This window comes from Triplophysa rosa, linkage group LG8 (assembly GCF_024868665.1).
Source record: "Triplophysa rosa linkage group LG8, Trosa_1v2, whole genome shotgun sequence".
NCBI classification, from domain to species: Eukaryota; Metazoa; Chordata; class Actinopteri; order Cypriniformes; family Nemacheilidae; genus Triplophysa; species Triplophysa rosa.
The window spans coordinates 23950415-23964994 of record NC_079897.1 but is presented as its reverse complement, the minus strand read 5'-3'; the positions used below and the strand labels follow the sequence as shown (position 1 = coordinate 23964994).

Below are 14580 nucleotides of genomic sequence, written 5' to 3'. Positions count from 1 at the left end.
TTATTTCCAAAATAATAATATAGGGAATAGCTCATTTTTTAATATATTTGATGTTTTGAAAAAGAACAAAAATTGCTTTTGAAGTGTAAAAATTGCAACTCTTCCCCTGGGCAAGATATTTTGACTTTCTTTTGACGTGCTGATTTTACAAAGTACTATTTTATATACATGTCTCATTGTGCCTCACTCCTTCGTTCACCCACTCCTCTCTACATCCAAACCCCTCCCCTCTCTCTCTCTCTCTCTCTCTCACACACACACACACTCACACACACACACACACTCACTTTCTCTCTCTCTCTCTCTCTCTCTCTCTCTCTCTCTCTCTCTCTCTTACTCTGTCCGCAGCAGATCTTGGCACTGACAGATGCATTGTCACGCGTAGGAGTGCAGAACCTCTCCATCTCTTCGTTTTTTTTTTGACACTCCTCCTCCTGTTCCCAGCATCCCAAATAAGACACATGCTCCTGGGCTGGGTTTCTCACTCACGTTAAGATCTCCTGGACACAGCTTCTGCAAGCTTCTCTCTCTTCTTAGTTTTGCCTGGCTTCATGGGTTGAAGGGCAGTCAGCGTTGTCCACAATATCGCATCTCACATCCACTCCTGATCTTCTCACCCAAACGTTCACACTCCCGTCTACATCATCTTAAGTGCTATGGTTAATTCCTTAAACATGTCTGGACTTGTCGCAGAGCCGGAGGCCTCCAGCGGAGAGAGCTGCGATCGGCTGTAGTCGACTTCAGCTGCAGCAGCGGCAATCCACCTGCCACGGCGTGAAAGGGGTCCCCTTAGCTGTGATCTGTCTGCCTGCAGGGGGGACCCAGCGCGACTGGGCAGCAGGTACTATGCATTTGGGACTGGTGGTGCTGACAGTGGTGTTCCTCAGCTCCATGGGTCACGGTGATAACCTCAGGGTCTCCAGAGGCAGAAGACAGAGAAGAAGTGAGTTCTCTCTCTCTCTCTCTCGTAAACTCTTTATTCGTGTGACATCATCACATGTCTGCCTATGATTTATTTTTCTTTGACTTTCCATTGTGGCTCATTAGAGATTTTTTAATTCGGTGGAATGTTGTTAATCTTTTGTGAAGTCTCATGCCCGTTTTGACGGGATATTAATGTGATTATCCGGAACACACCGGCGTCTTCTAGTAATAACTTTGCTTTTGAAGGCAAATTGTAAACGAGCATGTCATGTTCTTGAACATGGCCAAAATTGACACATTAGAGTTTCAGTGTAAATACCAAAGCGAAACACCTAACAGCCATTTTCCTTGTAATTGTGCTCGCTCTTGTCTTGAGCAAGCCTAAGCTTCTGCTTTATATTTTTTGTTAAACAAATATAGTTGTTAGCTTTAATTGCATGTTTTCTTATGTGTGCGCACATTTCTTAGTCTGATCAGGGATGTAAAGTCGAGTGTAAAATGAATAAATAATAAATAATAAAATGTGTGTGTTTTCAGTAGTATAGTATTATAGTAAACTGTTAAGATAAATTCATGAAAGCCCCTTAAGGCATACCCATCGGACCTGGGATATCATAGATGTGGACCCCATAATGTTTTTGTCCAAAGCCCTGAGAATTTTGAATGTGAGTAGATTATTATTATTAGATTAACAATGATGTATTAGCATAAATGCAAAAGCAAACCAATTAAATTTTGTTAAGGGGACTAAAAAAAGTTGGTTTTTATTTAGGACTAAGATTTGAGAACTGCTCACAGTGTTGCGGTGAGTAGCACTCCCTCTAGAGGAGGTTAAAGGTAACAGAAAATCAAAAGTGGCTTTTCAAGTGGTACAAATTTACTACCTTGCTTTTGCTTCAGGTTAAAGTGTCATGTTATTAAGAGAAAAGATAATGATCTTATTTTAATTGAGAACATAGATTGTGATGAGATTATAACAGTAGGTAGACAGAGCTACACATCAGGCTACACAAAAAGCTTAAAAGACAAAATCCAAACACAGCACCAATAAGAACATAAAGCTGTCTGTAGAGAAAACGGTGAGTTAGCCTACTTGTTGAAATGGATCCGTAGTTTCTCCGCAATCTGTTCAGACCTCCCTCTAACTGATCTGTCTACCGCTTTTTCTTTAATGTTTTTGTGCTGTTTTATCAACAAAATGAAAGCAAACATCGTTGACAGCTGCTATTACACAACTGATTGATCAGCTGTCAGTGCCTGTTGGCACTTTCCTGCCTCTCTAAAAATATCCCATCTGAACTCGCAAAAACATCTATATTTTAAAAAAATGTCATAGGTTTAGTGCACCAAAAATTGAAATTCTGTGATTATTTGCTCAGGCAGATGTTTTTAATAAATGTACAACTTTATTTATTTGGTGAATCACAAATAATGTTGTTGACTAACAGTCATCATTCACTTTCGTTGTATGAACCAGCTATTCGAGTGTTGGATGTTATGAAACATGAAAAGGTCTCCTGCATCTTTAAATCCATTCTCAGTAATGTCAAATTGGGCAAAGCATGACTACTTTTTCATTTTAGGAACTTGTACGCTCTCGACTCTCGACTAATGTTGCTAATGTAGTCTGGCGATGAAAGATCTTTTTATTCCTTGCACATAATGTCAGAGTTAGCTTAAAGAGGAAACTCCAACAGGGCCAGATGCTGTATTCTTTGGGGCTTTGGCAGTGTCCGCAGAAGCTTTGCGTAAATGTAGCAAGACTTTGAGTATAGGCGTCGGGTAGACCCGTGCAGTATTTGTCATTCGTCATTCGCCCTTACCATTTCATATTTGTTGATCCTGCTCAGAGGCGTTTTCATTGATTTCAGCGCAAAAGGAATGCTGTGATCAGATGAAAAATGTCGCCGTGTCTACAACATTTTAAACACTTCTGAAGACCTGTTTATTTCCATTTTTGGCATTGGTGGTCCTTGTCAGGCTGACCCCACCTTGTTCATTTTAGAAGAGCTTAAGTTAAGAGGTCTGTTATAGTTGTTTACGCAATGCTTTTTTGTGGTGGAAAATAAATGTTTCAATCAGACATGTGATGAAAGATCTACACCGATAATTCTCTGGAGCTTGTAAATTTGTTTCTGTACTGTATTAAATAAGTAGTTCACCTTCAAAATAAAAATACTCACCCTCTTCTTTCTTCCGCAGAACACAAAAGATATTTTGAAGAATGTTGTTAACATCCCCCCATTCACTTGCATTGCTTACAATAGAGGTGAGTGGGGGGCTGTGCTGTTCTGTTACCAACATCTTTCAAAATATCTTCTTTTGTGTTCTGCAGAAGAAAGAAAGTCATACAGGTTTGAAATGACAAGAGGGCGTGTAAATGATGACAGAATTTTCATTTTGAAGGTGAACTACTCCTTTAAGGACATTGCAAGAATAATTTTCATCAACACGGTATTTGTCTTGTTTTTCAGTAAAATATCTGAATACCCTTAAAAGGTTAGGGACAGAATAGAAAAGAATAAACAGTAATTTAATTCAATATATAGCCACTTGTTAAATCATTTAAAGTTTTTGGCAAAATATTTCTCTCAACCCCATTTTAGGCTTATATATAGACAAGGTTCTAGTTTATTCATTTGCAATTCAGTAAAAAAGGAGTAGAACTTACAAAATAATAAAAAAGTAACACCTGTCAGCTAGATATACAGTACAAACAATTGAAATGTTTTTCAGGCGACTGAAAAAAAATTATATCAAAAACTACTGCAATATGTCATCAATACTGTGTTACTTCTTTATGGCGTAATACAATAACATCATAGTGATAGTTACATTACATCAGATTATAATATTTGATTGAATAACAATATGTGTAAATGACAATGGTTGTTGTAACCACCTTTCATCTGCTTGTGTTTAGGTTACATCGCTTAATGTAAGTGTGATGCATTTACAGCAGAACAAATATTTGAACTCTTATACCATCCTTGAGAGAATGCCCTAAAGATTTACTTGTGAGAGTGTATAGCGCTGATAGATACATAGACGCATAAATTAAAGCAGATGACCGCAGGAACAGGACGTGCACTCTGACATGCTTTCGCAGCAATCGCTTGGCCTCACAAGCTAAAATTTTTGAACCATACAAGCAAGGCATGAAAAGTTGCAAGGGACGAGTGAATTTTCTTTGATTTTGAAAGTCGTATTTCAGGCATCTGGACATAATGAACACTGATTTAAGCTGAAGTGCTGATGTGTCTGTTTTGTGTAAGAACTGATCAAATATAGAGTTTTGGTTGCACTTTAAAGGGATAATTCACCCCAAAAATGAAAATTCTTTCATCATTTACTCACTCTTATGTCATTCCACACCAGTTTGACTTGATTTCTTCTGCAGAACACAAATGAAGATATTTTGAAGAATGTTGCTAAACAACATTGGACCCCATTGACTTCCATTGTATAGACAGAAAACGACTAAGACATTTCTCAAAATGTCTTCTTTTGTGTTCCACAGAAGTCATATACAGGTTATGGGTCAATAAATGATGCACGTTTGTAGCCGTGCAGTCCCGGTGCCGTATGCTTGTCCTCCAATTATAATCCTTCTCTATTATTTGTCCTGGCTCCAAGGTGACTGCTCTGGTAACCAGTTATTGTAAGCACATTGGATTAAGAAGTGTCTGCTATATTGTAAGGAAACATTGCCCATGTCACGCTCACTCCTGCTTTTCGTCCTCTGTTTCCACAGTAAGCACTGAAGTACCACCGTCGTGCTCCAATGGCTGTGAACACTGCTCCGAGTACAACGGATGTCTGAAATGTCGTCCCCGACTCTTCATCCTACTGGAGCGAAATGACATCCGTCAAATAGGCGTTTGCCTCGCTGCCTGTCCTGTTGGATATTATGGAATTCGAAATCGAGATATGAACAAATGTACACGTGAGTCTTAGCTCTTCTTCCCCAGGGAATATTTTTACACCTTTACACCAAAAGTTTATAAAAATAAAGGATTTAAAGTTGGTCTGTGTTGTTTGAACAACATCATGGGGACATTGACTAAACTTTTACATGAGTAAAAAATGTCTTAGCACCCACTAGTTTAACCAGCTACTAAAAAGTGGCATGCTGTATTTGAACGAAATAGTTCATACAATTAAGCTCCATAACTTTTTTTGCTTAAAACAAACACAATTCAGAAAAACTGTGGAAAAGATTTCTGCCTGACACCAAGGAATGGTACGCTTATAATAATGCTGTCGAGTTTGAATTCACAGGAAATCTCTACATAATGTCCTTTTACCCCACTTAAAGTGACCTGCAACTTTGTCTCAAACAACTAAGAGGCAAAAGTTATGCCTTGCAACTCTAAAGTGCACACAAATATTACATGTTATCATTCACTTAATATCATGATGCAGCAATCTGGCCATTTTTTTCTGTAGTTGCACAAAAGAGGTGAAAAAAAGAAAGAAATCTGACTCTGCAAGACAAGTATACAAGTGAATGGTGACTCATGGATGTCAGCCAGTGATGCTGCACAATCCCCAAATCCTACAATTATGCAGATCATCTGTTGCATCCTAAAATGCATTAATATATTAAATAGTGAATCAGATGCTAAACAACGGACAATGCATGGAAATAACTGTTATCAGTGGGCACAATTTCTTACAATTCTTAGTGAATCCCGAAAGCCTTTTTGTCTTACATTAAAATCAGCCAGGCAAGTTTTAACGCCAATGTTTTGAAATAGCGTAATTTGTGCTATTTCCCTAATCATTATTCAGCACATTCCCAGTTCTGTATTCCAACCGCGCTAAACAATCACGACCTAGAGATGCCAAATGCTGAGGCAGAGATCTGCTTTTACTTACTTTGCGGGTGAAAACACGGATGGAGAAAAATTCAAAGCAAAACACCGGTAATACGCTGTTGTTTATTTGTTTTCTCATAGAAAGTGGATGTTATTTGTTTTAGCCTGCTAGAGCTAGTTCATCTCCAACCATATTTTTCTCTCTTTCTATGTAAACCCTGAGTAAAATCATACTTTTAGTAGCTAAGCTGTCTTTTCCCATCATGTGCGTGAGCCTTTTTACTGTTGTAAAAGGAAAGAACTTTGAATAAAAGAGGAAATGCCTCTCGTAAATTGATTAGTGGCACCTCTTTACTCTTGTTGTGGGAGGAAATTAATGGCTTTATATTAGCCTTTCTAACTTCAACCACCAGAGGTTTTCTAGTTGTAAATTAAAGGTACAGCTCCCTTTTTGAGCATGTTTTGATAGCCAATTACTGCGAACAACAGCTTGGACTCATTATATTTTGTTAGGAAGAAATACCTTTGGTACCAATATACACTCTTGCATCACACCCCTTAATACCTTTCAGATGGTTTTGCTTAAGCTCTCATTCTAGATAACCTTAAATCTGAACGTTAGCATCAAAAGAAGTGAGGTATTAGTGGAGTCTTGTTTTTATTTCAAAGCCCTCAAGAGCCTTAGATTCATCATTTCTTGATCCGTATTCTTTATGTGCGCTTGGATATGCCATATGCAGATGTCTGCTTGTTAACCTTTCTATTTTTATGAGCCACTTTAGACTGAGATAAATTGTAGATATCAATTGACCTGTCAAAAATTTTGTATGCCGTGTTTTTGAAACACTGCTGCGCACACGTTCTGCCCTCTCTCTCTCTCTTTTAGATCTCTGATAGCGGTCCTGATGCAATTACTCAATCAGCTGTGTGGATTTGATTTGCCTCCAAATCCCCATGATGTCTTGTTAACAACATTTGTCTTGCATTAAGGGTACATTTGTAAATGCTTGAGTGCAAAAGAATTTGCTCCAAACATTACTAATGTCAAATTTAGTTGTCAGGCATTTAAAGCAGTAATTGAGAGCAGAGGTTAGAAGACAAAACACTCTCTCCGATTATTGGCCGGGATTTAGCTGATGTGTGCTGCTACTCTGAGAAAATCTTTGGTGTTAAATGAAATTTAAGAACCATATTTACGAATTTGTAATGGAGTCTGTTCTGAGAAATGTCTTGAGTTAAGGTTCAGCTGGTAAGAAACATCAGTAGGAAACCTTAGATCATAAATGATTCATGTTTATTTATAATAATATGTAATTTTCCGTCCTCTTAGAATTAAGGTTAAAGCTTTTGAATGAATATTTACGAATAACATCCCACATTTGATCTATTTTAAATAAGTTGCTCAATAATACAAAATCATAAAATCTTGAAAGAGCTGCTGGACACACTTGAATATCATGTCGTTGTTGATTTTAATATATTTGATCAGCTTTTTATTTATATATTAATCATCACCGTCCATTAATCTTTACATTACTCACAGACACCATTAAGACTACTTATTTACTTAAAAATGAGCATCATACTGTACTGTAGTGTTAAAACACTGATTTTAATTTGTCTCTTGTCATTTCAGAATGTAAAATAGAAAACTGTGAGGCGTGTTTTAGCCGAAATTTTTGCACAAAATGTAAGGAGGGCTTGTACTCGCACAGGGGCCGATGTCTCTCCAGCTGTCCCGATGGGTTCAGCACGGTCAATGGCACTATGGAGTGTGTAGGTGAGTTCAAAACGCAGCATTCTCCAGTCTCCACAAGATTTCTTGTTTGTTCGCATTAAAACAAATTTTTGAAACTTTTACGTTTCAAATGCCTCAAAAGAATTGATTTTGATGTTTTTGCATCCACGAAAAGGATTCATTTTATTGAAATGACTTGAAATCATGTTTTGTGCTTGTTTTTGTCAAGGTTGTGTTTTGCTTTTATTACATATTTCACGCCCTGTATCATAAAGCAGCTTTGCGAATCAGTTATGGTGATGGACCAGTGAAATCAGATCAGTCGGCTCAACATGCTGCTGTGTGCGTTTTTTCGGCCAGTGATTGTTTTTGGCAAGCACAGGTTCGATTGGACCCTTACGCTCCCCCCACACACATTAGACAAAAAACGGATGCTTAAGAAAGACCGAGTTTAAAGAGAATTAAGACAAACAAATTCTTTCTGCGCCCAATCCAGTCGAAAGCCTGGAGCTTGACAGCTTGTCATTACAAGGAAAACGATTCAGCCCACCTCAAATCATAACACATGCTCTCCTTTGTAGTGAAAATTGGAACAATGTGAGTGATGCTGGATTGTAGCAGTCTGCGTCTCTGTTGTTAATTCTTTGGGGTTTCCTAACACAATTTTGTTCACTTTTGTTTGGAGTAAAGTTTATCTTAGATTCCGTCCAGTGGAACAAAATGTTCAAGCCATTCTTACTTACTCCATTGTCTTACTGTAAAATATAGTCAGTAATTGGTTCATTCTAAAAAATATTCTGATTTTCTCTGTTGCAGTCCAGTGTGATCTAAGCGAATGGAGTCTGTGGGGACCTTGTATGAAGAAGAACAAAACATGTGGCTTTAAAAAGGGAAACCAGACCCGTACCAGGGAGCCCTTGCAGCTTCCAAGTCCTGCCACCTCCACCGGGATTGTACCTCCCTTGGGCTGCGTCCAAGAGATCCAGACCCAAAGATGTACCATGCAGAAGAAGATCCCATGCAAAGGTAAATCAGAGAAAGAAAAACAGAAAACATGCTGTAAACAGGAAGCATAGGAAATACTTTCCAAAAGGAATGCGTGAAATCTGTTATCCGACTTCATTGCAGATTTGCTGATTTATTGATCATTTATCTTTTGTGGCCGCTCTGAAACACGTAAACAGTCTTCAATCAGGCTAATTGGAATTTGTTCATTTACGCTTTCTGACACAACAAATCCTCGCGTGTACCACATAAGCAAACAGAAGCCCAGCTGGTTTGTAATCTTTTTGTCGCTGGCTACAGATCTGAGGAGAGGGTTTTGTTTGTTCCTTTAACTTACTGGAAAGTGAGGTTAACAGCAATATGCCGTTTTGGCTCTCGAGAAGGAACAGAACGTTAGAGGACCAGTTAGCCGTAAGACCTTCATAAAGTCTGAACACTGTTGTTTTTCTACATCAGTGAAGTAAGAACTGAGAGATCTGTTTCAGACGTGAAGCCAGGCTAATAAAACGTGTCGACGGAATTTTGAATGCAGGCTTTTGGTAGGCTAGTTTTGTATTGTATTGTTTTGTCCCCTTGTAGTTTGACACTGGTGTTTCTTGCAAAAACAGATTTCTGCTTACATTTGATATTTTAGCAGGTGCATCTATCCAAAGCAATTTACAGAGGAGGAACCAAAAATGATATGCAGCATTGTACTGCCGGATCAAAATGCAAGAAAACAACAAAAAGAGAGAAAAAAACATTTAAAAATTATTTTTTGTTTTTCTGAATTTACTATTTATATGTATGTGTTTAGGTCAAACGATCATTTTCGTTTCATTCTGTGAACTACTAACAATGTTTCTCCCAAATTTTCAAATAAAAATATTTGCATTTATTTGCAGAAAATGAAAACCGGAGAAACAGGTCAAAGTAACAGAAAAGATAGAAAAAGAAAGATAGAGAAGCTCTGCATTTTTTCAGACCTCAAATACGGCAAAGAAAACAAGTTAATATTCACTTTCAAGCAGTACAACTGTAATATTTGTACATGTGTTTAGGGAATTTCATCAATTATTATTTTATGTGATAACCTCTCATTTTTATCAAAGTGTCTTGTCATGCTTCCAGTCGTTCACATTGCTGTTGGATGACTTTGTCACTCCTGAGGTTTGATTTTGTTGAAATTCAACAGACACTGGCCTGGAATGGCCACAATACATCTAGAAATCTTGTTCAAATGAAAATTTGGTCTCTTTTTTTCACAGCTGTATGTACATGAACTGAAGTTTACATGGCTCAATCCATTTTGTTCAAATTACGGCAAAATCCTTATCAGTTTTCGTTAAATAAATCACGTAACACTCAGTCTAAATGGCGTAGCTCATATCAACACTCACTTTGAGCTCATTGTTGTAATGTCACCCATTGAGTAATTCTTAAAGTAAACACAAGAATATATGTTCTGTATGCCTTTGTTTTGTCAGAATGTTAAGGAAAATAAATTGTTTCTGGAAATGATGTGCAAACACCCTCTGAGAGATCAAGTGTTCGCTGTTCTTCTGATCGAAGTGGGCTACATTCTGGACGAGGTGTGACAGCGCCATTTGAGAAATGAACGGCAAATTTAGTCTGCGTGACGCCCGTATCGTGGAAAGAATTTCCACCCGGGGTCCATAAGAATAATTAACAGTGAAATATTATAAACTGCCCCATAAAAGTGCTATATCGCCTGCCAGATTTCTAAACTTAGAGTTCACTTCCAGTCGGAAAGCGAGCCGAGGGAGAAAGAGAGCTATGGTAAATTAACAAGGCCGGGACACATGCAGAGTCTTGTGTTTGTAGTTCAATCGCACAATATCATGCTCTAACTATGTTAAGATACTATCAGTTAGCACAACGTTCTGTTGGCGGGAGTGAAAGCGTGGAATGTTTTCAACGACGCAAGCTTCTACACAAACCTTGCAACATCCACTTCTCAAGGGTAATGGGTTTAATGTAACTCAGGTGTAAAAGAACTTCGAGGTTATGGGTTGCATGACCCGAAAGCCCTTTTCTCAGAGCGTAAATGTGTACCTAAATTAGCGAGGGTGTGGATACATCTGCAGGAATTGGCCGACAGAGCTGCTGTTAAAATCACAGGGGGCAGTGCTTGTATAACACTGGTGATTTACTGGTCTGAGGATCTCACGCTTTAAGTTGATTTCGCCAAGCCCCCTTTCTCTTCCCTTCCTGTAGCTTAATAAATGTCTTTGCACGAAACGTGAATACACTGAGTGCGTGATTGCCTTTGTCAGGCGATGTTTAGGCAGCACTGTAATTATTGCTGTCATAAATTAATGGACCTTCCCCAAGCGTTGTTATCGCTTTATCAAAGTTAAGTCTGCTCTATGTGGACGCAAGATTTAAAGCTCTATCTCCTTTGGGTTTAAATCAAGTTTTTTTGGTTTCACTCCTACGCTTTTTAAATTGTGAATAACAGCATTTTTTACTTGAAGTTCCAGTGTATGAAATTTAGCGGCATCTAGTGGTGAGGTTGCGAATCGCAACCAACGGCTCACTCCACCCCTCCCTTTCGAAGCACTATGGTGGCTGACACAGGACAAAGATGTTGTCACGTTTTCGCTTCTTTGCAGAAGGAGATAACGCATTTACGAAATGCTCTCTGTAGGGCAGTTTTTCTGTTTAGGGCTACTGTAGAAACAATTCCATGCAAAGGGTCCTGCGGTGTAGCTCATTCTAAGGTAATAATAACATAACGGCATAACGCTTCATTATGTTAGGTCTTTATACATCTCTGAAGACATAGTTATGTATATTATATGCATTTCTGTCAATGGATCCTCCAAAAAATTACACACTGCACAATGCCTTCTTTTGCGCTTGAATTTACAACTCTTTTTATTAATGTGATGGGATGATCTGTATATAAGACAGAGCTGTTGTTGTTGCTCAACAAGCCTTGGCAAGTCTGTTAAATTAACTTAGGGAATGCTAATTATTGCTTATTTTGTTGTTCAATACGAGTCCGTTAAACTGTTAAAATCCGGCCAATGAAAACCTTTTTAATGTGTTTACAATTGAGCTGCTTGACACGCCATTTTAAGTCAGAAATCTGTAAACAGTGAGCTACTTTTATTGGACTGTTTATTATTGACAGCCAAAGGTCTAATTAAACGAATCCCCCCCTCTTTTCTATTTTAATATTGCATTTAATGTAGAAACAAACACAGCAATTTGTGGTGGATTATTAGGGTGTGGGGATGAGCACAGAGCCAATTTCAGGAGTCGCAGAGCGGCTGTGTGCGTGGCTCACGCTATCAAACGCAGATGCAAATGCTCGCCAGCTTCATATGAATGTTGACTTTGGTTTCCAGGGAACACTGAGACTCACAACACCAACTTCATAACAAATATCAGTCAGTGTTGAGGCCCAGACTCCCCTTTAAAGTCGTGCAAGCAAGACTGGTGGGAAATTAAGCAGCCTGTGTTCTTCTCAGTGATTTTTTTAGGTCCAGTATACCGGACCTGTCTGGATATTCCAGAAACCTTACGCAAAAAAGGTGTAAATTGTCATAAGATTATCGTTCTCTTTTCAATTCTTTCTCCGTCACACAAATACGATTAAACAGATGCTAACTGGAGAAGTGTCTTGCATCTCATACACTGTTTCTTATGAATAAATGACTTTTTTTCAGATGAGATCTCAACAATATTATTTCAAACTTTAAATCTGAGCAGTCAGTCATCTCAATATGAATTCAAATATCATCATATTCCACAGCGTTAAAGGGACAATTCAACCAAAAATACAAATTCTGTCATCATTCACTCACCCTCGAGTTGTTCCAAATCTGTATAAATGTCTTTGTTCTGTTGAACACAAAGAAATATATTTGTAAGAATGCTTTTAGCCAAACAGTTTTCGGACCCCATTGACTAGCATAGGAAAAAATGCTTTTTTGTAAATACATTTTTTGTTCTGTTGAACACAAAAGAAGATATTTTGAAGAATGTAAGACAGCAAACAGTTCTGGGCACTTCTATTTCTTCGAAGGGACGGAGAAATATATGAAATGTGCTATGCTATGAAAAAACCAATGAGCTGAATAGTGTGTACTTTTCCTGCAGGCTAGCTTTGGACTTCTCCTTAAAGCTTTTTAGCTTTCAAACTTTGACGTCCCCTTAATGATTGTTTGCATTAACGGTGTAGTTATGCACTTATAGTGAGTGGCAGTCTCATAAACACGCAGAGCGTAAATGACAGAGTAGGAGTGAGATGAAGAAAACTGTTGGATTACAGTTTCACTTCACCAGCTCATTTTTGAGAATCAGTTTAATTTTTGTATTATTATTGCCTGACCTATAGTTAAGGTATACAAGTGCTCTTGATGCATTATGATTGCATTAACAAATGACTTTCCAGCGTATGGTATAGTTCACCCAAAAATATCAAAATCTGTTGAATAATGATAAGACTGCCTTTGTCAGTTAATAACATTCTGCCTCCTTTTGTGTTCAGAGACAAATAGATCAAGAACAACATGCCGGTGGGCAAGCGGTGACAGGCATTTTATTTTTGGGTGAACTATAACTTAAACACAGTCTCTAGTCTTGTAGATAACAACATTTGAAAATTGAACGTGACTTGATGTTAATGTCTTCAATATCATTTTCTTATTTACTCAGGAGAAAATAAATACTCTCAGAGCCCTGGAGATAAAAATGGCAAGAACAGAGGCCGGGACTCCAAGGAAGGTGAAAGAGGGGGAAACAAGAAAAGAAAGACCCAAAACCGGGCAACCACTGCCCCCACCATTACAACAAGCATGGTGACCTAACCGTATCGTGGCCTAAAAAGAGCAAGGTCTTTGCAGACAAACTGTATTTGATCGTGACAATATCAAAATTATGCAAAAAAGGAATAACGCTGCTAAACGGAAAAATGCTCATGAGAACTGGAGGTTTGCTGTAATAAATAATGAACTGTGTAAACTGAGTAAGGAATCAAGGAGCTGGGTTGGCTGTTCTGACGCTTTTGGAAGCAGCCAATAGGACTGGTCTTGTGCAGGGTCGTCTTCCCACAGGAAACCATTTGTGGTTGGAGAAATGTTCCATATGTTGCTGCATAGACCTATAACTAGGTTTCCAAGTTAAGAGACCGGCCATCCTGCCATTGTTTTAACATCTAAAATACCTTAAACCCCACTTGTGGTTCACCTAATCCAGCTGTAAGCACATTCATTTCTCCAAAGTTGGATCTCCTTACGCTTGTGACAGGTAACACACGTCTGGAATCTGTCTGCAACTATTTTGTGCAGCAGACTCGGAGGAAAAATGTAATAGTGCTTTATTTTTTGAATCTGTTGTTTTTCCTGTTGTTTATTACTAAAGAATGGCACTGGAACTGATATTGTGGTTTACAGAGAGAGTATGGAAAAAGAAGTGTTTTCCTTTCAGTAAATCTGTATATAATCTAAATTCTCAAATGACCCAAAGGTCAAACTCACGTTCACAAACCTATAATTGTTAGACCAGTTCTCATCATTTTAGCGCATAAAACAGCCTATGAAAATAGAAAAAACCCCGTCTAGGTTTTAAACAGAAGAGGGCAGCAATAATATGAAGAATGTAGCCTATAGTGTTTTTTGTATGTTTATGACAGCTTGTGTACGTGTGTCCATTGTGTTTTTCAGACTGTGTTCTGATGTGCACCTTTATAAGACAACAGGAAGGAGAAATGGTTGTCTACTTGCAGAAGTCTACATTACACTTCAAAGTGTTTTAGGAACTACGTTAGCAAAGTGCTTTTTTCATGTTTGCTCAGTTATATTTGCAACAAGGTCAATATATCACATCATTCATAAGCAGTAACGTGTTGTACATCATACAGTCATTTAAATGTAGCGACAGCTTTTGTTAGTCTGTTTTACACAGCCCATTGACTTCATGAGGGGATATTCAACATTTACACCCCAAATGAGAGATATGACACTGAAAATATCAGCTTCGGTTTATCTTGATGCAATGTATATTGTTAATAAAAACATGCATACAAATAAAAGGAAAGGTACAATGTACTTAACCATTTGAATGAAGTTTATATGTTTAACG

The 14580-nt window shown here is 38.1% G+C and overlaps 1 protein-coding gene across 1 annotated transcript; it reads left to right on the top strand.

The window, feature by feature from the left end:
• Positions 1-412: 412 nt before the first annotated feature.
• rspo1 (R-spondin 1) lies at positions 413-14580 on the top strand. Its single transcript, XM_057340273.1, has 5 exons — positions 413-943; positions 4679-4870; positions 7381-7524; positions 8299-8508; positions 13156-14580. Exons 1-5 carry the CDS (start codon positions 847-849, stop codon positions 13305-13307), a joined length of 795 nt encoding a protein of 264 aa, XP_057196256.1. The 5' UTR covers positions 413-846; the 3' UTR covers positions 13308-14580.